At 48.5% G+C, this 25872-nt stretch overlaps 1 protein-coding gene across 1 annotated transcript in view; it reads right to left on the reverse strand.

Annotated features, from left to right (window-relative positions):
- CD4 (CD4 molecule) overlaps window positions 1-25872 on the reverse strand; it is a 45264-nt gene that overhangs the window by 494 nt on the left and 18898 nt on the right. The window contains exons 2-9 of the mRNA XM_048504392.1: window positions 19768-19871; window positions 18190-18354; window positions 17956-18090; window positions 16303-16548; window positions 6067-6351; window positions 3630-3845; window positions 2845-2966; window positions 2617-2684 (exon numbers count right to left, since the gene is read on the reverse strand). Coding sequence (XP_048360349.1) covers window positions 2617-2684; window positions 2845-2966; window positions 3630-3845; window positions 6067-6351; window positions 16303-16548; window positions 17956-18090; window positions 18190-18354; window positions 19768-19810 — 1280 coding nt within the window. The 5' untranslated portion in view covers window positions 19811-19871. The remainder of the gene's footprint in view (window positions 1-2616; window positions 2685-2844; window positions 2967-3629; window positions 3846-6066; window positions 6352-16302; window positions 16549-17955; window positions 18091-18189; window positions 18355-19767; window positions 19872-25872) is intronic.

Below are 25872 nucleotides of genomic sequence, written 5' to 3' on the forward strand. Positions count from 1 at the left end.
AAGCACAGGGACAAAGCATGCTCTGCTCACCTGTTGAACAAATTGCACATGGAAATCAGGGCTGCCAATCTCCAAGCACCATCTGGAGATCCCTCTCACATTACAATTGCTCTCCAATTGACCAAGATATGTTCCCCTGGAGAAAATCGCTGCTTTGGAGGGTGGACTCTTTGGCATTGTGGCCCCTCCCCAAATCCCACCCTCACCAGGCTCTACCCCCAAAATTGCCAGGTATTTCCCAAATCAGAGTTGGCAACTGTAATGGAAATTAAATTCTGGGCATGGAATCTGCAACACTCATTTGTTCACAATGGCCCCAAAGAGAAGAAGAGTTTGAATTTATACTCTGCCTTTTTCTCCTGTAAGGAGACTCAAGGAAGCTTACAAACCCCTTCCCTTCCTCTCTCCATAACAGACACCTTGTGAGGTAGGTGGGGGTTAGAGAGTTCTGAGAGAACTGTGACTAGCCAAGGGTGTGAGAGGAGGGAAGCAAACTGTGACTAGCCAATGTGTGAGAGGAGGGAAGCAAATCCAGTTCACCAGATAAGAGTCCACTGCTCATGTGGCGGAGTAGGGAATCAAACCCAGTTCTCCAGATTAGAGTCTACTGCTGTTAACCACTATTTCATGCTGGACCCAAGGGAATACATAATGCAGTTAGGCTGTTAGTAAAGCACAGAGTTAATGGCATATTGGTTTTATTTCTTTATGTTGTCATTCAGGCTGACATGCTTCCGGTCTGTCTTTCACCTGTGAGCAGTCACTCTTCTTTCTCCTATCTGCCCTGCCTCTATATTGAGAATTGACACAAACGCCAACTACTTTGGCTAGTAGCTCTGGCAGTACTTCCAAAGGAAACTGGGAAGGACTTAGGGCCAAAATAAGTGGCACATGTCACACATGTCAGGTTGAGTACCCTCACCAGATTTGCTGTCACAGAAGAGTCCAGGGATCGAATGTTTCTAAGTGCTCTGGACCCAAATTGACTCAGGAGCCCAGTGTGGAGGGAGGGGAATCTTCAGCCTTCCCTTCTGCACTGTTTTCCTGAGCAAGAAAGCATGTTTGCCCTGATGCAGGTTCCACATTCGCTGATTATAGTACATGGAGCTCCACCGCACAGCAAACTGTCTGCCCCATGACCATTTGAGCTCAGGAAAACAGCAAGAAAGGCCGAAGCCAATGCTGGCTCACAAGCACATGGAAATGTTCATTTCCTAAGCTCACATGTGACTGTAGGTAGTGTTAGGGGTCCCACACCAGGTCCACACCACATATATTGTCTGCTTTGGTAATAATTTTTGCAAAACCACAAATAATTGGCACTGGTGCATAACCAAATATATCACAATATAAGCACCACACACATCAATGTATTGTCGAAGGCTTTCACGGCCGGAATCACTTGGGTGCTGTGTGGTTTCCGGGCTGTATGGCCGTGTTCTAGCAGCATTCTCTCCTGACGTTTCGCCTGCATCTGTGGCTGGCATCTTCAGAGGATCTGATGTTGGGAAAGCAAGTGGAGTATATATCTGTTGGAGTGTCCAGGGTGGGTGGAGAAACCTTGTCTGTGAGTAACAAAGAAGGCAACCAGGTCAATAGTTGAGGGCATCTGAATAGAAGTATGAGTAATAATGAAGACTATAGCATGGGTGTAACACTGGAGATAGCAAGGTCACTGGTGGGAGTATCTGAATAGAAGTATCCTGGCCTTTGTTTCTTTTGTGTATGGTCATCCTGTGTTTGTGTGGAGCTGGTTAGACACTGTCTTGACTCTAGTATTTTTCAACACTGGCAGCCAAGGCCTTGCTATCTCCAGTGTTACACCCATGCTATAGTCTTCATTATTACTCATACTTCTATTCAGATGCCCTCAACTATTGACCTGGTTGCCTTCTTTGTTACTCACAGACAAGGTTTCTCCACCCACCCTGGACACTCCAACAGATATATACTCCACTTGCTTTCCCAACATCAGATCCTCTGAAGATGCCAGCCACAGATGCAGGCAAAACGTCAGGAGAGAATGCTGCTAGAACACGGCCATACAGCCCGGAAACCACACAGCACCCACCACACACATCTATCAAAGTCTAGCTTCTTCTTTATAATATGCATAAATACACAACTCATACATAACCCAATTACAGCATTGGTCTTTTATTAGAAATAGTTGCACATCTAAATAAACATATATTGACAATAATGCTTCCAAAAAGGAAAAGACAACTAGATAACTTAATTGCTGTTTAGTTAGTTTAACCACCACTTGACAACAGTGCTCCTCCAAATATTCCCCACCCCCTGCCCCAAGCCTTGTGAATTTATTTATTAATTTCGAGCACAATTTTTATATAACCTTTCATTCATCCATTTTTAATGATACGATATTTTATGTTAGATTCACTGATGATCGATTCATGATTTACAGGAATGGGGGATGAGTGGAATTATTTTTGAAATGGGTTAGTTCCCTGCACCCCTGTATAAAGTTTACGGGATCACTCAGTAGCTCTGAAGCTAGCCTTGGATATATGTGTGGGTTGCTTATATTTTGTTATATTTGCTTTGGTAATAAGGCTATGTGCCTCTTGAGGGGATGCTTCAGTATTTGCTTACCTTTGACACTGGCATGTCCTCTTTGCAAGCAAATGTTGCTTTGCCTGGGCCATCCTCTCCACCCGCAGCTACCAAAAGAAGCAAAAAACCAAGAGTTTCTTCCACATTCTCTAATGCTCTTTTGAACCCTCCCCCCTCCACAACCTGCCTCAGCCTAGCCACTAGTTTTTGCACCTGGGTAAGACTTTCTGCCTCCCCTTTTCCCACTGTCAGCATCCAAAGGCTCACCTTTTTCCGTTTTATAGTAATGTAGGCGAACAAGCATCCGCTTACGAGAATCAGCAGAACCAGTGGCAGACCCACTCCCAAGGTCACGCTAATCAGAGGGAACTGAAGTTGTGCCTCCTCTCCTGTAGAAAAAGGTGGAGTTGAAACAGGTTATATGGTTGCCAACCTCCAGATGGGGCCTGGGGATCTCCTGGAATTATCACTGATCTCCAGGCTACAGAGATCAGTTCCCCTGGAGGAAATGACAGCTTCAGAGGGCAGACTCTATGGTGTATCATAGATCATGGGTGAAGATAAACTCCCTTCTGAAGCCTGCTCTCTTCAGGCTCCACCCCCAAATCTGCAGGAATTTCCCAACCTTGAACTGGCAATTCTAGATAGCAAGAACAAGACAAGACAGTGATTGTGAAGCCCACATGGCTTCTAGCCCATGGAAGCCTTGGCCCAGAGGCGTAGCTCCAAGGGGGCTGGGGTGTGTGCGATGCACTGGGCATGCTGCCCTGTGGGGCCATGGTGGGGGCGTGGCAAGGGTGTGCTTGGGCGTGGTGGGGGCGTTCTGGGGCAGGCCTGGGGCGGAGGACGCACCAGTGCACTGGGTGCTTTTCCACCCTTGCTACGCCTCTGCCTCAGCCAGCATATATGTTGCCATTTTTTGCATTGTTAGCTGCCTTTTGTCTAAGACAGGGTGAAGGTATTTTAAATAAAGTCAGGACAATTGTTGTTTCAGGTGCTCCAAGATGTGTGAGTTGAAACAGGCAAACATAACTACTCCCTTCGGATCGTACCCACAGTGTAATTCATGCTGATCTTCACTTCCTCCTCCACAATGAGACTGCATGTCCACAGCCCTGCTGTTCGAATTACAAGGCAGTGGGGAGTATCTACACTTTCATCCACAGCACCCCAGCGCAACCGAGCCCCAGGCGGGAGAGGAGACGAAATGTTGCAGCAAAGGTTCATCTCCCCCTTTTTAGGAAGGTGTCCTGAGGGGTGGGCAAAGACTGCAGCAGAGACAAGAAAGAGAAAGGGAAAACATGGGCTGGCTGCAGACAGCTTTTAAAGTTCAATCTTAGCCTATCTTCATCCTTATTAAGGCCCTGATTTCATGTGGCCTTCGTCCATGAAGGCCCCATGATTCCAAACATAGGCCCTTTCCGCACAGCCAAAATAAAACATTTTGAGGAAGAAAATAAAACGTTTTCTCTGAGGAGTTCCACACAGTTTTTAGCTTAAAACATTTTATTTCAGCCTCAAAATGTTTTATTGGATCCTGGTTTTAATGATCTTTTTTCCGGATACATTCTGGATACATTTTCAAAATGATTTCTTCTTGCCTGTGCGGAGGATCAAGAAATGTTTTATTTATCCTGGCTGAATTTGCAGCTCCACACCCCTTTTTACTCTGCTACTTTCTTTTCTTTGGCCATCAGCCATTTTCCGTTGCTTCAGATACTCTGTCTGCCATTTTCTGAAGTTACCTAAGGACGTTTTCTCATCTGGCATTGTGGCTGTCTACCATTTCCTTCATTGCTGTACAGTAAAAAACGTATTATTGCATGCCTATTGTGTGAACATGCCATTTTTCCTTGTTTAAAATTTTTGTGTGTTGTGTGTTCAATGTTCACAATTTTGTGTGTTTGATGACATCAAATCAGATCACACAAAAAATCAGCATGCCTTCATAGCATCAAATTCACACAGGCATATCTCTTGTTTAAAGGAACTGTTTTCACAGCAAACAACCTGGAATGTTTTATTTTTATGGGCTATGTGGACAAAAAGCACAAAAAAGATACTATCGCCTGGTACCATAACTCTATTTTTCAGGATTTTGTAACCCTATTAATCAGCTGCAAGACAAACAATGAAAATTCTTCAGTCGTTGGTAGCCCTGGTTCTAGTCAATTGCAGATTGCCACAAAGATCACATAAGTGACAAACCTCCCTTAGTAATCTAAGTCTACCTGGAAATGGCCCTGCCCTGGATATACCAGGCTAACCCAATCTCATCAGATCTCAGAAGTTAAGTAGGATCATCCCTGGTTGGTTCTTGGATGGGAGACTACCAAGAAAGTCCAGGAGTTACTACAAGGAGCAGGGACGTAGATATAGATGTTTTATGGGGGGGTTCAGGGGGCGGGGCCAGGCCCCCACCTGCCCCTGGGGGCATGGCCACACCTCCCCAAGCCCCGCCCCCAGCCTCAGTACTCATAAAAGCAGCTCTCTGAGGCCGGGGACAGCAGACTCCCCTGCCCCCCCCGCCCACCCACCAGCTGGGCTCCCAGCCGGCAGCTGGCAGTCCCTTCTGCCCTCCCCTCCGGGCAGAGGTGTAGCTAGGGAAAATGGAGCCTGGTGCAAAATCTGAGTTTTGCGCCCGCCCCCCCCCAATGGGTGGCCGCTGTGATGCTGGAATCCACCATTGAAAGTGGTGTTTAAACTAGGGAGCCCAGATTCTCCTTTTAAATCCACCTTAAAAGGAGAATCTGGGGTCCTCAGTTAAAACAACACTGAAAGTGATGCTGTTTTGTGGTGGATTATCCCCCACCCTGAAACAGCATCACTTTCAATGTTTAAACTGGGGACTTAAAGGAGGCAGACCATGGCAAACCAAACATTCATTTCTTGCCCTGAAAATCTCACAAGGGCTCATCTCATCTCAGCTGCAACTTGACTGCACTTCACACCATCAGCTGAGACTGAGATGTAGGAGGAACAACAGCAGGAAGGAAGACTCTAGCAAGAAGTCATAGTCTAACAAGCAATGATCTCTTAAGATTTTGGATTCTGGCCCAGGAAAAGTACAGGACCACTTCTATCCCATCCATTGATGAGGGAGTGTGAATGTGCTGGACTCTGGAATTCTCTTATTGCTGCTGTAGTTGTTTCAAATTTCTGCACTGACGAATCCTTTTTTTAATTGGGAAGCAACTCCATTAATAAAGTTCTGGATAATCATTGGAAGGGGATGACTCTTGAATTGGACAGACCCTTGCCTGGATATAGAGGTGATAGTGGCCCTGGTAAGTGACCCTGGTAAGAGTAGAAAGGTGGGATATGCATAAATAATTAATATGCATAATAGTTGTGATGCTGTTCTCCTCATAGTCCCCAATTCCTATGATCAATTCAGGCATACCCTTAAGATTGCTTGGCCTGAGAAATCTCACATTCCTAAATTATCCTCATGTTGCTACAAAGAAAGGGAAGAATATTTATCCTTACCTTTCATCACTACCAAATGGATGGTCTTATTCAAAGACTGACGGTTAACGTTGAGGTGGCACCGGTACCATCCAGCATCTTCAAACTGGACTTCGGATATGTTTCTCGAAGGACAGGAACCATTGCTATTGGGCGAGATGGGCTTTCCTAATGTTTCTTGGGTCTGGTGAACTTCTATACTGTTGATATATTTTTCATCCCTAGGGTCAAAGTTCAGCTCATATGAAAGCATCGCTGTGCTATTAACAGCTGCAAAGATCTCTTCTTCCAATGGCTTGAGAAACCCTGACATTACAGCAGAAAAGAAGAGAAAGAGATATGGGTTTAATGTCAGTTTCCGTCTTCTTCATTCACTGAGGATGTTCCTTTTCCTTTTAGAGTTTTATTGGCCACATTATGATATTAAGCCAATTTTAGGGATTGTTTGAAAGCCAAACAAGCTGAAAAGGAGGAGATTCTTCATTCTGAAGCCATGGAAACAGGAAGAACGAAGTTCAAAGCATCATCAAAGACCTCATCTGAAGTTTGGCAAAGCTGCCATTCAAAGTCCAATAGGGAAGCAAGCAGGCAGAAATGGGCCATTTCAGAGTAGCTGTTGTTATTGATTTTACAGATCAGATTTACTGATATGGGTACCAGAATGTCTGTCCCAAAGGGCAACTGGTATGCTTGGGAGCTGGCAAAGGTCAAACTGGCAGGGGAAGACTTAAACAAGGGGTTATGGGCAAGGTTACCAAGCTCCAAGTGAGGATCTGGAGTTCTCCCAGAATTACAACTGATATTCAGACTACAGAGATATGTTCACATGGAGGAAATGGCAGTTTTTCAGAAGGCAGAATCTATGGTATATCATATACGTCGTCCCCAGATGCTCCCCTCCCTCCAAGTACAGCCCCGAAATCTTCAGGAATTTCCTAGACCAGAGTTGGCAATCCTGCTTTAAACACCTCTTCCCCTGTGTTGTAGCTGTGACTAGAATCATGCTCCCTACCCCCATGTACTGGGAGATCAGGACACAGCATCCGATGCACCCTCAGCAGACTTGTACAGGAGCAGTTTAATAGAGAGGCGCAATAGGGTTTGCAGTCCATGCTCTAGCTTGTAAGCTAGAGCAGGGCTCACCAATGTTTCTGAGCCTGTGAGCACATTTGGAATTATGACACGATATGATGGGCACAGGCACAAAATGGATGACCCTGGAGGCAGAGCGAGCCACAAAATGACCGCCACAGATTACCTTCAGTTATGCAGTGACAATCTTTGTGCTGTAGTGGCAGCTGCTGCCAAAGCAACTTTTTAAAATGCACAGCCAACCAGAAGCCTTGCTGGACGAAAACCCCACTTGGCCCTGCCCTCATGCTAAATCCACTTGGAGAGCACCAAGAAAGGTGTTGTGAACCCGTTACTGATCCAGTGGACCTAATCCTTCACAGTGCCATTCCTGGTCTCTGGCTGTATCTCTTTCTTTTATCAGTTTTGGGATAGATTTTTCCAGTTTCTTTTTGTAAATGTGTTCTTGTGGGAGGGGGAAGAATAGCTGCAACTATTCTGCATGGGGGAACTAGGGCATGTTAAGGAGGAATAAGCTTGGAAACAACCCCCTTCCGCAAGTGCAGAATAATGCACTTTCAATCCACTTTCACAATTGTTTGCAAGTGGATTTTGCTATTTCGCACAGTAAAATCCAGCTGCAAAGTGCACTGAAACTGCATTAAAAGTGCATTATTCTGCATGTGTGGAAGGGGCCAACTTGGCAAGGAGAACAAGAAGACCATATCTGGCTCGGACAGCATGCACCATCCTTGTCTGGTTCCCTGCAACCCCTAGTCTCAGCGGCTGCAGCCCTTGGCTGATACTCTGCAAACTACAGCCAGCCAAAGGATATATTTAGTTATTTTTTAAAATCCTCCCAATCTCCCCTCCCCCATCCTGTCGGGAGAAAAGACGGAGAGCAGCCCATTGCCAGTGTCTTCTGAACAGGCAGACACAAACAAAGCCAAGGCAATTAAAATAATTTAATGCTTCCTATCTGAGGGATCCTCCAGGGATGAGAGCCAAGTCCACGATTCAAGGGAGAGAGCACAGCACAGATCCTTCCAGTGAAGTGCTAATCTTTTCTCCCCAGCCCCCAGAGGGAGATCTAAAAGATCCGGAGTCTGTCTGGATAACACACTGGAGTCCCTCCTATTGTCAGTATTATTGTAGACCATGTGGAAGGGAGGCGGAGGCAGGAAGGCAACAATTTTCCCCTCCTGCTTCTCTCTCCACCTCCACCCCCTGTTTTTAGAAGGTGAGGGAGGCAGGAAAATGAGGACCCTCCCAGTTTTTAAACCCCTTTCCAAACTTTCCCATTGGTGCCTGGGATTGCACATCTCCTCAGCAGCGTGACCAAGGGGGATGTTACAGAGAGGGAGAGAAGGAAGGTACGAAGGAATCTCATCCATTGCATGCCGTCCCCCCCAGACTCTTTCCTGTGCAAAACCTGCCAGCACTTTGCAATCGCAGCTTGTCTCTAGCAAAGCGAAGCAAGTGTGGACAGTTCCTGATTTCCTCGCGCCAGCAAGGCAAGAAGAACCTGACCAATCGACAGATTGTGTCCCCATCCAGCTTCCCAAACTCACCTCCCTAAAAAGGGGAGGGGGGATTTGCAAAGCAACATCAAGATCTCAGCAAGATGCAACCCAAGATGACACGTATTTAGTATTGAAGTTTGCTGCACAAAGAAGCAGCTGACGCACTGATTAAAGGGGTAACAACAGGTAAATGTTTATCAGGGATCACATTTCGGCTAGGAAAGAAGGAAAGATAGCATGCTGCTATCTTGCTAGCTAGGAAGAGTTCTGAGAAGAAGCAGGATATTAGACCTGAGAATATGGTATGGTAATTTAATTTATATACCGCCCTCCCCTGAAAGTCTCGGGGGGGGGGGGGGTACAACACTATAATAACAATGTCAATAAACATAACAGCAACAATAATAATAATATCAAGCAGCAACACCAATAAACATAATATCTCAAATCAGTCTAAGGACAGACAAGAAGTGACACAAAAGGATGGAGGGGTCACTAATTTTACAGCCCTCTCTAGCTGACCATCCCAGTTCCTTTGCACATTAGACATTGCTACATCCAACATTCAGGGCATGGCGTGCATAGCAGTCAGGCAAATGGCCGCAGCCTCTGACCTGGCTACACCATCCTGCTCTGTGCCCGCTGCCTGGGGCAGCTGCTCCCCTTTGCCTCATCTAAATTTGGCCCTGCTTCTGCCAGTCAGAGTAGGCAAGATCGACCTTGATGGACCAAGGATCTGGTTCAGTGTAAGGCAATTGCATGTGTCCAGGTTTCTAAAGAACAGCTGTCTAACGTGGAGAGGACAACATACATGGTAAATTCATGGGAGGACAATAATTGGGCCTGATTCACACGTTACAAAGCCCGCTGTCTCCTAAATGCCCATTACAGGTCCTGTTGGCACATATGTGCAAAGAGTCATGTGCTCAGAACTTATGCCCCAGACTTATGTGGGCCTAATTTAAATCAAGACTATGATGAATGGGGAGAGCGGGGTTATGCCTTCCTCCCTTCACCTTGTCCTAAGTCAGTTCTCCACATACTTGGGAATTAAATTTTGAGCATAGAATTCCCAGAATATGTGGGTCAACAGAACCCATGCAAACTTTTTAATGTGTTAATAGGCAATATAGGAGTCGAGAAACTCAAATACCAACTGGTACAAACCAGTGATGTACCAGGCCTAAATGGCGCCCGGGGGAATGACCGCCTCCCCACGCCCCCCCCCAACTCCTTGCATGCCCTCCCCATACCCCACTTACAGGAGCCAGCAGGGAGGCCAGGGGAGGTATAATGAAGAAGCAGGGCCTGGGGAGGGCAGGAGCCAGCCTGCAGGGAAGCCAGGAGGGGGGCAGGGCTTGGCGACGGGCAGCCTTCTTGCAGGCCGGCTCCCTACAGGCCGGCTTTGTTATGTGATGAAATGGCATGCACTCTGGGACATATTCCTGTTAGCAGTACGCCACTGGTACAAATACCCTTTAAGGATTAGGAGCATCCTTCATCACTAACCATTTCAGAAAATAAGAACCTCCTGTGCAATACGATTTTCCTGCCATCCAGGTACCAATGACTAAGCTTTTCCTACCTGTAGGGATGAACTGCTGACCCAGCAGCACCGTAAGTAGAGCGCTGGAACACCGGCGCTCCTACGGCCTTCTGGTCGCACCGCTTCCCCACCCCTCATTCCCCGATGAGTCACGGGTCATGAACTACCTGGCTCACAATCACTGGGTGTCCCGGACAAAGGGACAATGGTCTTGCCCCCAGGTGAGGATTAGGCCCAGACGCTGATGCTCCTCTCCGCACGTAGCAGCCAGGTGAGATCATGCATCACATGATGATCTCTCAGTCTCCCGCTCTCCCGGAATCCCCCCCGTTCCGGGCCTCATAATACGCCCCCGCTAGAATCATAATAAAAGGTGCCAAGAACCAGCACGCTGCAGAGTCATCATAGGAACACGGACACCCGCGCTCCCGCTGCTGGCACTCTCCACCCGATGTTATCACCGCGTCTCGCCTCGTTCTTGCGCTGCCCTCGCTGGGCACGCACTACAAGCTGGTGCTCTAAACCCGGGAATCCTCGGGGAATCCTCCACCCTGCTTTACCGTCAGCTTCGGGAAAGGGCCGTGGTACCGACGCCCGCTGGATCGGCGCGAGATCCAGGGACTCCACCTGTCAGTATCGCCACCGCTGGATCGGCGCATCCAGGGACCCGAAGTTCTAGGACACTCTCTCGTCCGGTTTAAACACCGGTAAGTATGGGAGCTGCGTGCAAAAGCAGGGCTTATGACAAGCACGTTAATCAACTAAAGCTGCGAAGCGAAATGCGGCAGGGTCTCCATAAAGAGAGGGGAGCTGCGCAAATTGGTTGAGGAGATTGGGAAGCTCACCGTCCATGGTACCCGGAGGGGGGGGACATTGAATCTTGCGATTGGGAAAACATCGGGCGCACTCTTCGCATTGCAGAGCCCTCGGGCGCCGATGTCAATGCTACTGACGCGTGGAGACAGTGTTATGTCGCCATCAGCCTGGTAAGGTCTATGTATTCCCTGCTGTAGATTGCCCTCCTTTCGACCCCTTCAGCTTCAGTTTCCCACCTCGGAATTTTCTCTATCCTCTAAACTGGACACCTGTCCTCCTTTCTGCCCTATACGCCCGGGCCTCCTTCAAATTCTCCCGCGGCTCAGCTCGCTCCTTCCCCTTGTTCGGGCTTTCATTTTCTTGAAGACACAGCACCTCCGTCACAGCCACGTAATGGCGCTGGTTTCCAAACCCTCGCAGAACGCATTAGCCATGACCTGGGCGTAAAAGGAAAACCCTGACAGAAGACGATGTTGATATCCTCGCCCCTATGCCCTTCCGCTCACTTCACGGATAATGAGGGGGAGGGTGGCATTATTCGGGCGGGTTGTCGAAAATCGCCTCTTTAGGTTATAACATCCTCACCGAGCTCCGCAGTTTACGCGAGACGTAGGAGCCACCAGCCTTAAGTGTGAGAGGCATGCTAGAAGCAGTCGCAATGAATCACCCACGGTTCCGGATGACTGGAAGACCACCTTTCGCGATGCTTTTGAGCCCTGCACAATATGTGATCTTGGGAAAGCGAAGTTCCGCCATAAATGTTTCGCTAGGGGATTGGAATTTCGGGCGGCGCTTTCACTGCTGGCAAGCAGCTTTACGGCTTCGGGATGCCTTCGCCAACCCCAACGATCAGATTGTCCTTGCCAGAAGCCACCACCCTTACGGTCGCCTCTGAGTGCGCCTACTGCTTTCATCAAGGTTCCTAATGCCGGCCAGCTAACCCAAAGCTTCTCCGCCTATCCGGCAAAACCCTGGCCATCTCTACGCTGAATTTAGAACAGGCTCCAGGAGGCTCTTAAGAGGTAGGTAGATAGCTTTAGGAGGCTCCAAAACGAGCTCCTCATGCGCCTCGCCAAGGAGAACGCCTCCACTGGAGTGCCGCAGAGCAATCACGGGCTTAGGCAAAGATCCTGAACTGGCCGATATGCTTAAGGCTTGCCAGGACATCGGATCCCCTCTGCCCAAGCTAGTCTCCTCGCCGCAGCACTCTCCACCGCCAGGGGACAGCCCCAGGATGATTGTTTCCACTATGGCAGATCAGGACACTTCCGGATAGAGTGTAGGTGGTGCCCGGTGGGGGGGCCTCATAATCCCGATGGAGGAGGATCCCCCCAGGAGACCTAAGACCCCCGAGGCCGCCAAAAACCCGGGGCCCCCAGTGCCAGAAAGGCTTCCACTGGAAAAGCGATGTCTGGCCGGGAAACTCATACCCGGGCATCTCCCCAGCCCAGGACCAAGGGGGAGAGTACTCAGGGCAGCCCCCGGAACACCAAGACCCACACCCAAACCACCACTCTCTCGTGGCATCTCGCTCACATGCACCCAGCCTATCTCCTTTAAGTTCCCCCACGCAGGTCCTCGTTGCCCCATCTCCAGTATAGCAAATTCCCATCCCAACGGGGACCATTGGGCTGGTGCTGCCAAAGGCCTCCTCCGCAGCTGAGCAGGGATTGTTCATCATCCCCGGAGTCATCGACTCCACGCATCAGGGACCCATCCACCGCCAAGTCTGGACAAACATCCCGCAGGAGCTACCCAGCGTGGAACCAGCTTACAGCTGATCCTCTTCCTGCCCCATGCGCTGCCCGCCACCAATGCAATAAAGGCCACGAGCCCCGGCAGCCATCAGGGCGCAGCTAACACCACCATCGCAGCGGTGGAAACTCCCCATCGGAAGCTCCCGCCTCGCACTTGGAGCCTACTATAGAGGGGTGTCTGTTCAAGGGCCTGTGGGACACCGGTGCTGGGATGTGACTGTCATCAGGGCAGCCGAGTGGCCTGACCAATGCAATAACCGAGACCTGTCCGCACATCTGGGGGGTGGGGGGAAAACAAACCATGACAGAGCATCCCTACCGCTCACCGTCCATTGTGCCCAGAGACTTGAGCGTCAGCTCACCGTCCATTCCCATCATTCTGGACATTCATGTCAACCTCTGGGGAAGGGGACTCATGAGTCAGGTCAAAACGACCTTAGTCTGGGATGGATAAACCCATCACATAGGGCATTGACCCTGATTGTGCCTTCTGGAAATTCACATTCGAATTCTCGCGAAAGAAACTGTTTTTTCCCTCTCCCGGGCTTCTCTCCCTTCTATTCTTCGACTAGCAAGGCGGGAGGGCCAATTGGCTGACTGGGTCTCTCCCTTGGATAGAAAAAATCTGGGCCCATCCTGGTACCGGCAGCACTGCTAGACCAGGCCCCAACTCATAGGGGTTGCTGCAAACACAGATCCACTCATGATTTGGGTGGGTGGTGTTTGCCAAAGCCGCCAGGGAAGCTGTATGAATTCAGCGTGCAGGCCCATGCGCTTGGCCAAAGCCGCCCCTTAAGGAGCGGTCTCGGCAAGCAGCATCTCCCCTGAGATACTCCGGTCACAAATTTAGCACCAATCCAGCCTTCCTGCTTTAACCACCAAGATCACGGTAAGTACATTCCCCTTGCAAAGAAAAAAAAAACCCCTTTGTCCTTGTGTGTGGAAATTCACCCCTATTGCTTCCAATCGCTTTACCTCCCTGATGTATTCGTTTCAATTCCCCAGAAGCGCTCCCAAAGTCCCTTTTGTGTTGCAAATTAGCATGCATACCCACATTTCCCCCAGGATCCGCTCGCCTCCTCCTCCTTTGAGGCTCAGACCCTCGACTTGGCGCACTTCTGATGACGCTCTGAAGTTGAAGCTTCCATCGGGATCGCTTTACCCTCTGCCCTCCCTTCTGTCAAACAACTTAAAGAAAGAGGGAGTAGGCGGCCCCCCCCATCAGAGCGCATTAAAAGCAAACTCTACGCAGGCTGCAGGATAAGCCTTCGTGATATAGTCTTCTTATATCAAACACTAAAATCCAAATAAAAAACTTGATCCTGGATCTCCCGCCATCGCCTCTCCAAGCCTGGTATAGGACCTGGCCTCCTGGCTATAACCTGGGGAAGGGGGTGTGTTTCAGTCCTTCTTCCTACAGATCTCCTGCGGGATCCCTACTCGCTATGGACAGGCCAGCCCCGGCGGAATCGGCGCCAGGAGAAAACCAACCCTTATCCCAGAGATGGAACGTGATCTCTCTGGAGGATTCCGCCCAGCTGCCCTAACGGAAACGCCACCACCGACGCCCAGACGCACCCAGCACCCGGATGACCTGGGGGAATGTCAAGGCGACCGCCAGCCAAGCTTCAAGAGCTGCTGCGCCCAGCAAGGCCACCCTCAGACGCCTGAGAATCTCTGTGTAGCCCTCTTTGCAATCATCATCACTGCTAACTTGGCTGCCACTCATCCTTTGCCTGCTCTGCTGCCTCCTGCCAGTGGCAGTCGGCCACCCCCCGACGAAGCTTTGACCAAACCAACATCTGGGAGCAATTTGCTGCCGCTGCCAACGTTTCGTCCTTCTGCCTGGGCCAGTACCTAGGAGTCGGGAGCCTGCTAAGCTCCTGCCTGCTCCTCATTGGTGAAGCCCCTGGAGACTTCCCTAGTGGAGTCTGGCTTAAGCCCCTTTATGAATGCTCGGCCCATCAAATACTCTATGAGCGTTGACTGGGGACCCGACGCCCAAACTCTCCCGTCAGGCGCTCTCTCCCTTGTCACCAGGGACTGTCGCTAATCACAAGTCTGAACACCTGCGCCTGCATTTCGTCGGGCGCGACAAGACGAGAAACCCACTGGCCCATTCAATCGCCTCGGGCTAACTGGAACTGCATGCACACGGAGGACATTCCCCGCGTGTAACGGAAATATCTTGCTCCCCAAGGGTTGGTTCTGGACTTATGGGGAGAGAACTTTCTTTAACTACATCCCTGCTCGGCTTTCTGCCGGGACTCTCTGTTGCCTTTAGCCGCCTCACCATCGTTCTGCCTCAGGCTCCACCTCGGGAGCCCGTGCGGTATACCGCCGCCACCCTACCCCTGCCCCCCGACTCTAATCTCTTGCCAGAGCTGATAAGCTGTTGCCCTCTCCGAAGCGGGAGTTCGTCTCTCCTCGCGATTCTCCCTAGTGGGAGTCCCCGGACTCGCTTCATACAACGCTAAGACCATTGGCCGGCTGGCTCGTGCCCCATGCGAAGTCCATCAACTCCACATCCATTGCTCTGGATGCCCTGGCCTCCTCGAGCAGCAGGAACTTCGGGCTAAGCGACTTTAGATAATCGTGCCGCTATTGATTATTTGGTTATTATTACATCACCAAGGCTGTGAGAATGTACATACTATGTGTTGTTTTAATCTTTCTGATAATTCCCATTTGATTCATATGAAAGTGCGTGAACGGCAAGATGTTGTATCTAGCCTGGAAGTATGATGCTGTGCCTCACTGGTGGTCAAATCTCTGGAGCTGGCTACCGGGGGGATGGTTGAGTGCTATTGTACAGGCCCTTGTATTGGCTTGATTGTGTGCCTCGCATCGCCGGATCTTTTGGTTTCTATCTAAATGTGTATCTACATGGGCTCGTAACATGTGTAAGAAACCCCTCGGACTTTCCCTTGCATCGCAAATCCAAGTTCTCATGTTGCACAAGCAGCTCGGCCAGCTTGGCTAAACGGGCGAGGAGGCGAAGGTCCCCTTAAATCGCCTCCTAACAATTCGGCCTCCCTTCTAAAATGTAAAAGGGAGGAGATGTAGGGATGAACTGCTGACCCAGCAGCACTGGGTGAAGTAGAGCGCCTGGAACACCGGCGCGCCTTACGGGCCTTCTGGTCGCGACTGGGCCTCCCACCCCTCATCCTCCGACATGAGTCACGGGTCATGAACTACCTGGGTTTCACAACCACCGGGTGTCTCCGGACAAAGGGACAATGGTCTTGCCCCCAGGTGAGGATTAGGCTCCAGACGCTGATGTTCCTCTCCCCGACGAAGGTGCCAGGTGAGATCATGCATCACATGATGATCTCTCAGTCTCCCGCTCTCCCGGAATCCCCCCCCGTTCCGCCCCTCTATACGCCCCCGCTAGAATCATAATAAAAGGTGCCAAGAACCAGCACGCGGCAGAGTCGCTAGGAACACGGACACCCGCGCTCCCGCTGCTGGCACTCTCCACCAGATGTTATCACCGCGTCTCGTCTCGTTCTTGCGCTGACCTCGCGGGCACGACTACACCTACCTAATATGGTGACTTTGTAGGGGATCATTTGCCCTTGGACGGAACACTGCCAAGTCCCACTGTCTTGAACTTGAAGATCCTTAATCTGTAGTCTCCGATTGTTGTCTTTTAGATTCCAGCGTGGTTGATGGCCTTTCTGATTGTGAGGGCCAGTCCATGCAATCATTATTTGTTCCAGATTAGGAGCATGCAGTTGCAGCTCTAGACTCTCACCTTGCAGGAGATATCTTTCTGGAGAGCTAGTCACTGTGCAGGGGAAACAAAACCCAGCCTGTTAATCCTTTCTGTTCCAGGCTCTCCCTCTCAAGACACTGGAATATGAAGGATAACTTGGCATTTATTTTTCCTTCTTTCCAGTAAGAACTTGAGGACCCTGATGGATCAGAGAAGTGGTCCATCTAGCCCAGCATCATGTCTCACACAGAGCTTCCCTGCTCCAGGTTAGGAGATTTGGGGATTGGAGCCCGAGGAGAGCAGGGTTTGGGAACAGGAGGGATTTGAGTGGGGTACAATGAAGAAGCAGAGTCTAGATTTATACCCAGCAGCCTGTCAGCATGAATGCAATGTAAGTGAAAAAGGAAGCTGTACGAGCAGGAGTGCAGAATGTACACAAAACTGTCCTGTGGACATAAACCAGTGATTAAGTTGTGAGGTTCTGAGAAGGTATTGCTAAGGAAAGGCGGTCAGAAGTCGGAGGACCTGTCTACCACAGAATGCAACTAATGCAACTATAGTACAACTAATGATTGTATTATAATTGTTGTGACCCATCCTGAGCCCTGCGAGATAAAAACCGAATAGAATGAATGAATGAATGAATGAATGAATGAATGAATGAATGAATGAATGAATGAATGAATGAATAAATAAAATGTAACTTATAAGGAGTTATATTTACTACATGAATACAATATTATTTTGAGACATTCCAGAGAATCACTTTGGTGATCTTTGTCATTAGGCCATACGCTGATTTCAGTAAGCACTGTATGTTTTGCATATTTGTGGTATTTACATTAGTGGTAGCTCTTACATAATTGCTTCTTGCTGTTTTGACTTTGATCTGTTTGCCCGCTGACATTGGATTTTTACCTTGCCTTTCTCTCCAGTAAGGAGTACCAAAGTAGCCTATAAATTCCTTCCCTTTCTCTCCCGACAAGAGACACTTTGTGAGGTAGGTGGAGCTAAGAGAACTGTGACTAGCCCAAGGTCATCCAGCAGGAATGTAGGAGTGGCAAAACAAATCTGGTTCACCCGATAAGAGTGTGCTGCTCATGTGGAGGAGTGGGGAATCAAACCCAGATTAGATTCTACTGCTCTTAAACACAACACCACACTGGCTCACCATGCCATAATGCCATAGAGACCACTGTCCAAAAAGGCTATTTTCTGCAGGTAAATTGATCTCTGTCACCTCGAGATCAGTAATAATCCCAGGAGATCTCCAGCCACCATATGGAGGTTGGCAATGGCAACCCTATCTCACAAAATGGCCAACCAGTTACTCTGGAGGGCAACAGTATGGCTTAGCGGCTCAGGCTCTGTTGTGGTCCCTAGCCCTGGGTTTCGGAGGTTTACTGCCTGTGAACGTAGAGGTTCCCTTTAGTCATCATCATGTCCAGTCGCCTCTGCTATACCCCCAACAACTTTTACCTTTCAGAATGTGAAGGTGAACATTTTTATCTATTCCAGACCCATCACAAGTATAAAGACCTCCCTCTGCTTCTGACATCTCTAAGGAGAAATTCTTGTTCTTTACACCTTTGTATTTGGTGTTACTGCGGTCAACTGTGAAGAAAATAGAAATATAAGGATAAGACAGTCATTAAAAGTATGGAACTTATTCCATGTGCTGCCTATGTATGGAATGGTGCAACTTGCATTTACCTTTCCAAGGTTCTCCTTTTATGAATTTAACAATGTTTGTCTCATTGTGCTTCCAGTATACAGTGCCCTGATCTGCGTTTGGTTTGACATCAGGACAATGAAGGGTAATAGGCTTGCCAGCAACAGTATATTCATGTCGGTCTGCTGTTACAGGTAGCAGTATACCTGAAAGACAGACAAGTGGGAAAAGTGAAAGGGCAAAGGGAGATTAATCACATGACAGGAGCATGATCTTCTTAGAACTCTGTGGATTTGGGGCTTTTCCGCATTCTCATTTTCCTCGCTTGTGTATTCCTGTTGCTTTTTATTGGGGCGGCAGGGGGGGGGGGCGTCTGTTTAGGATGTTTTTTGCTCCCTGTAGTGATTGATTTGATATTATACTGGTTTATGTCCAGCATAAAAAAATGCAGTTTAAATTTGCAGGGAGATATGATGGACATAAACCAATATAATATCAAATTGACTAGTAGAGGAAGCAAACATGTTCAGAACAGGAAAAACAACCAGAAGTTTGGGTGTGTGGGTTTTCTGGGCCGTGTGTCCATGGCCTGGTAATTTTTACTCCTAACGTTTTACCTGCAACTATAACTGGCATTTTCAGAGGCATGTCGCAATAAGATGTGTTTCTCTCCCTAATACAGCAACAGGGGTTTAATGTAACCTAGAATTTGGATAAAATGATACTCAAACTAGATATTATGGTTGCAGATCACATTTCATATCTATCTGAATCCACACATTGTCAGATATTGCACATAAACATTAGGAAGAACGTCCTGATGGTAAGGGCTGTTTGACAGTGGAATACGCTGCCTTGAAGTGTGGTGGAGTCTCCTTCTTTGAATGTTTTTAAACAGAGATTGGATGGTCATCTATTAGGAATGCTTTGATTGTGTGTTCCTGCATTGCAGGGGGTTGAACTTGATTACCCTTGTGGTCTCTTCCAACTCTGTGATTCTATCACATCTAGTGGCACCCACACATTGTTGGATATTGAGAACATCACATCTATCTGCATCTACACGTTGCTGGATCTTGCACACATCACATCTAGCAGCACCCACACATTGTTAGACATTGTATCTTTGTATTGCAACAGCAATAATTTGTATCTAGATTTTCACCTGACCAGACAATCCAGAAGATGAATGACTGCTATAGCGCCAAATACTGCAATATCCAAACACTAAAAAATGTAGCAGGAGGATCAACAAGGGTTCATACACTGACTAGATGAGCTATAAGAGATAATGACAACAGAGAAAAGCTAATGAGTGGGAAATGGGGGAAGGGCAGAGAGCAGTGGTTTCCCCTCCTGCCAGTAGCTATTTGATGACTAGACACAACCACAACCCATCTGATGTGTGACTGGGACATTTAAAGAAAGGGTTATGCTGTAATTTCACATGGAATTTGGAGCTGCAGCTATGCAGAATCCAGGGGTTCTATTGCTGGACCTGATATTTTGTGATACAGAATGGGAACTGTAATGGCCAGTCATCTCACCTTTAATACAAAGCCTGATTTCTCAGAAACACTGCCACTGTGCCCTGCATATGTCGCAAAAGGAGAACTCACCCAGGTGAAGCAGAAAGGAAATGAGAAAGTTGTTCAGGGCCATATCTGTGGATATGCACTTTCCATGCAGAAACTGAGAGCTGGAACTTCTATCCAAGGGGACCCTAAGAGCGAAAGGACCAAATCTTCTGTCAATACAATCACCAGTGCTTTCTTCCCAGATTCCCCCAAAATGTTTTGTATCACACATTAGTCAGACAATCATTTATTGAGTGTTCCATTTGTTAAACATGCCCTCTGGACTGAAGGGTAGGCATATGGATGTTCGCAATCCATTTCTCCTTCTCCCCTGGATTGTCTTAGTAATGCCTTGCAATAGACATATTCATTTAATATATTTTTATCCTACTCTTTATCCCCAAATTGGATTGAAAAATACTTGATAGGAATCAAAGGTCCCATTCACCAATCATGGAGTAACTGGGATGTTATTCAATTGAAAATACTTATATCCTGCATCTGCAGAGATTTGCTCACCACAAAACAAAATAATTAAAACAAGAATGATCAGTAAAAGCCAGGAACATAAAAACAGCAATGTAGTCGACCCACGCGGTCAGCGTAAGAACGAGACGAGACGCGGAGATAACATCTGGTGGAGATCGCCAGCAGCGGGAGACCGGAGGTCCGTGTTCCTAGCTTTGAAGCCCCCCCGCCTGCCGTTCCTGGCACCTTATTGTTACTCTATCGGGGCGTAGGGAGGGAGGACTGGGGAGTTCCGAGGATGGAGTCGGAGATCATCATGTGATGGCATGATCTCATCTGGCTACGCATGGAGAAGAGCTGCATTTGCCTGAGCCTAATCCTCACCTGGGGGGTGCATCATTGTCCCTGGCGCCGGTGATTGAGCTATGCATTGTTCACGACCACCTGTGACTCATGGGGATGAGGAGTGGGTGCGATATGACCGCAAGGTTGCAGGTCCGCTACGCCCCCAACGTTCTACTACGGCACTGCTGGGTCGGCAGCGCACTACTACACAGCAACCCCCTTCCCAACATTCAGCAGCATAAATTATATTCATGAGATTTATCAAGCAACAAGCAGATGACCAAAACAGCTTAAAAAGATGGAATGCCTCAGATAAAAGCCAGGCTAAAAAGAGAGATGTTGGTTTGGTGCCTGAGGACAGGGAAGGTAAGATCCCACCCCTGAAAAAATCCTGTCTCTGCTTCTTATCCACATAGGGCTGCCAGGCATGGCCATCAGCAGGAGACTAGGGGACAGGAACATGAGTGAGCACTATTGGAGATGGCATGACATCACTTCCAGGAGAACCCCAGAAGTGATGTCACAACTCCTTAGGAATTGTTGATAAAAACCATAAAGTTCCCAATCATTACTAGAGAAGACTAATGCCACTTCCAGATTTTCCCCAGAAGTTCATGCCATTGCAATTTCTTTATTAGGCTAAGTTTCTCTCACTGGCTGTAGTGGTGGGATATGAGTCCTGTTGTAGCCATACTCATGAAGTAAAGGAAAATAGCTTTAGGTCTGTCTAATATTATTCAAATGATTGTATTTCTCTGTTAATTTCAAACTAGGAACCTGTATAACTCAATCTTTCTTAGTTACTCTAGATCACTGCAAATAAGCTTACTGAAATTGTGATTTTCTATAAATTGTAAGGCTTCAGGCAGGCCAAAGCTGTTATTTCAGCCCACACACACGCACACCTTTGCAGCCTCTGCTGTGAGAGAAGAGCAAAACATCAAAAAGATTGCATTAACACATTTAAGTTGAGTTATCTGTCATCTCCAAGTGTAAAGGAAGTGAGCCTTTGTTTAAAGAACACAGTGCACAAGTGCTCAATTGTAAATTCTTCCTAAGAAGAGCCTTGAAGTTGAAATACAAAAGATGTGTCATTTTAAGAGCTGGGTTATTTTGCATCACTGATGAAGCAATAGAAGGCTTTCAATAATGAATGTCAGCATAGAATCACCCATTTGTTATTCTGACAACTTGTACCAGTAGATCAGTCAAATGCACAACTAAAGTGTTATTTAGGATTCTGGGACCAGGATGACTGGTACTCCCTAACAGATAACAGGAGGATGTTTAATTTTGAGGTGTTAATGGAATGTACCCTTTATTGTTTAATTCCTTTCCCATGGTGTTTCCTATATAGGAGGGCTCTGTTGGTTTGAATAAAATTTGTTCACCTTTACCTCTCGCCTCTCAGCTATTCCCTGTCCACTGCCTGGAGCTGGTAAGCCGCTCTGATACTTATACGGATATCACTGTGGTGCTTTGCCAACCCTGCCCCCACATCACCATTGCAGGCAGAGGCACAGAGAGCTGGGTGTGCAAAATGAATATTAACTGACAGGCTGGAACAGCATGGGTGGGAAAGGTCCTTCAAACACTTCTTCCCCAAACAACTATTGAACTATAGCAGTGATGGCGAACCTTTTCGAGACCGAGTGCCCAAATTGCAACCCCAAACCCACTTATTTATTGCAGAGTGCCAACACGGCAATTTTACCTGAATACTGAGGTTTTAGTTTAGAAAAACCGGTTGGCTCTGGGGCACGTGTTACTCAGGAGTAAGCTTGGTGAAGCAACCATGCAACGCTTCAAATGGGTGAATCACGATCCTAGGAGGGTTTACTCAGAAGCAAGCCCCATTGTCAGCAACCAAGTTTACTCCCAGGTAAAGGATCATGCCCAGGCCAGCCTAGATGTGTGTGTGTGTGTGTGTGTGTGTGGGTGATTTTCCACCGCACTCCCACATGATGAACTCTGTGCGCGAGTGCCCACAGAGAGGCCTCTGAGTGCCACCTCTGGCACCCGTGCCATAAGTTCGCCACCACCGAACTATAGCAATCTTTGACAACTGGTTGTCTTGTACATGCAGGAAACTGTGAATGGCTGGTAAAGCAAAATGATTGTGCAAAATTCAACAACACATGGATGTGGCCAAAATGAATGACATTTGATGTGGCAGTGTCCCTTTCAGCCATGGCTGCAGGGGTGTAATGGGGGTGGAGCAAAGGAGGCCTTTGCCCCAGAGGCAAGTTGTCTGGGAGTGCCCCTCCATCACAAAAAAAACCACACGCCTGTGGTTCCTTTAAAATTAAGTCTAATTTACTTCTAGGCAAATGGTGCTGCAGTTGGAAGGGACTGGGGGAGGGGACAGGCCAAGGAGAGCACACTTTCTCTGGTCTTGTCCCCATCCCCAGTCTCCTCCTGGCTGCTGCTCCCCTGGAAGTAAGTTGATGTGGGTGAAGCAAGGAAAGTGCAGCCTTATTTATTTTATTTTATTTTATTTATTTATTATTTGATTTCGTATACCGCCCTATCCCAAAAGGGCTCAGGGCGGTGAACAATATAAAAGCATATATAAACATAAATATATAAAAGTTTAAAATTTTCATTCTAAAACAGTATCCCACGAACCCATATGCAACCCTCCCAAGAAGAGTGATGGGTCCCGATGATGTTAGGGACCCTATACAGCAGGGGGAGGATGAAAGCAGGGCACCCTCAGCGGCTGGTCTCTCCGAAGGCCCGGTGGAACAATTCGGTCTTGCAGGCCCTACGGAACTCTCCAAGGTCCCGCAGGGCCCGGACAGCTGGTGGTAGAGTGTTCCACCAGGCAGGGGCCAGAGCCGTAAAGGCCCTGGCCCGAGGCCAGCCGCATCATTGAGGGGCCAGGGATCTCCAGTAAATTGGCCTCTGCTGAGCGCAGAGGTCGACTCGGGACATATGGGGTAATGCGGTCCCGAAGGTACGAGGGTCCCAGGCCGCGTAAGGCCTTAAAGGTCAACACCAACACCTTGAAGATGATTCGGAACTCCACTGGGAGCCAATGCAGCTGGTGCAACACAGGCTGGATATGATCCCAGATGGCACTGCCTGTGAGCAGACGTGCAGCTGCATTTTGGACCAGTTTTAGCTTCCGAATCAGACGCAAGGGAAGGCCCGCGTAGAGCGAGTTACAATAGTCTAGCCTGGAGGTGACCGTTGCATGGATCACAGTGGCTAGGTCAGCGTTGGAGAGGAAGGGAGCCAGCCGTCGGGCCTGTCGAAGATGGAAAAACGCAACCCGGGTTGTATGGGCCACCTGGGTCTCCATTGAAAGAGACGAATCCAGGTGGACCCCCAGGCTGCGAACGGAGGAGGTCGGCGCCAATGTGACCCCCTCCCACACCGGCGGCTGGAATTCCCCAATCTCTCCCCCCCGGCCAAGCCAGAGGATCTCCGTCTTCGATGGATTAAGTTTTAACCTGCTCTGTTGTAACCAACCAGCGACCGCCTCCAAACAATGCTGTAGAGCTGCAGGGGCGGTGACAGCTCCCGCCTCCATCGACAGAATGAGCTGAGTGTCATCAGCATACTGAAGGCAGACCAGCCCAAAGCTCCGTACCAACTGAGCAAGGGGTCGCATATAGATGTTAAATAACAGTGGGGACAACAATGCCCCCTGAGGCACACCACAATGAAGCGGGCACCTCTGGGAAGCTTTGTCCCCACACCACACTTGCTGACTCCGCCCCCGGAGGAACGAGACAATCCATTGAAGGACAGTGCCCCGGACCCCGGAGGCGGCCAGGCGGTGGGCCAAAAGGTCGTGGTCGACCACATCAAACGCTGCGGTGAGATCTAACAACACCAGCAGCGCCGATCCGCCTCGGTCAAGTTGCATACGGAGCGTATCTGTGACAGCGACGAGAACCGTCTCCGTCCCATGCCCAGCACGGAAGCCGGACTGGAAGGGGTCGAAAGCTGATGTTTCATCCAGGAAACCCTGAAGCTGCTCCAACACCACTCTCTCAATTACCTTCCCCAGAAACGAAAGATTCGAGACGGGGCGGTAATTGGCCAGATCTCCAGGATCTAACGATGGTCTTTTCAAGAGTGGGCGGACCACTGCCTCCTTCAACCCATCTGGAAAGACTCCTTGCCCAGTTCTCCTTATGGGGAACATCAGACTCAAGAATCTCTGCAATGCACCATAGCCATATATTATGCAAATCTGGCATAAAGTCCTCCAGGACTCGCTTCAGCAAACACATGCGCACACTGATATTAAAGGTGCTTAGCGCTTTTTGTGCTTATCACATTTGTGATCATTGTTTTTTAGCTGGCTATAGTTTGTTCTCGCTTGTGTTGGTTTTTGCACATTAATGGAGCAGAGGCAGAGCCGTATATTATTTGAAGCAGCCGAACAAGATCCCATAGGGCACGCTGGCTCTCTCCATATTTTTCCCCCCTCCCAGAGAAGCTTTGCTGTAGTCTCAGCCTGAGCCACTCCTGGTCTGAACAAACAATCATTTCAAGTGTCTATTCCATGACAGTTAACATGAAGAGAGGCAATTTAACTGGTAGACAGCAAGACCATTAACGTGCTTATTTGCATAACTAGTAAATAGTTGTATAATATGTAAGTTAAATTATCTGGATTCATAGGATTTGAAGATGGCAACCCTATATCTGGCATCTTCAAAAAAGTTTCCAGGATGAACGGCATGAGCTGTACCACTGAGTACGGTTGCCAAACTCCAGGTAGGGCTTGGTAAACTCCAGGAATTAAAGCTGATCCTCAGGTGACAGAGATCAGTGACCCTGGAGAAGATGGCTGCTTTGCAGGATGAAGTCTATGGCATTATACACTGCAGAAATGTGGGTTGCCCACACGGGGTTGGGAAATACCTGGAGGGTTTGGGGAGGGGAGGGTTTGGGGATTTATATCCCCCTTTCTCTCCTGTAAGAAGACTCAAAGGGGCTTATAAACTCCTCCCCCCACACACACAACAAACACCCTGTGAGGTGGGTGGGGCTGAGAGAGCTCCGAAGAACTGGGACTAGCCCAAGGTCACCCAGCTGGCATGTGATGGAGTGCGCAAGCTAATCTGGGTCACCAGATAAACCTCCACAGTTCAAGTGGCAGAGTGGGGAATCAAACCCAGTTCTCCAGATTAGAGTGCACCTGCCCATAACCACTACACCACGCTGGAGGGGAGGGACATCAATGGGTTTAATGCTAGAGAGGCCACCTTCTAAAGTGGCCACTCTCTCCAGGAGAGCTGTAATAGCAGTTGTAATTTCCTGGAGATCAGTTGTAATAGCAGGAAATCTTCAGCCATTACCTGGAGGTTGGCA

Source organism: Sphaerodactylus townsendi, linkage group LG07 (genome assembly GCF_021028975.2).
Source record: "Sphaerodactylus townsendi isolate TG3544 linkage group LG07, MPM_Stown_v2.3, whole genome shotgun sequence".
Classification (NCBI taxonomy): domain Eukaryota; kingdom Metazoa; phylum Chordata; class Lepidosauria; order Squamata; family Sphaerodactylidae; genus Sphaerodactylus; species Sphaerodactylus townsendi.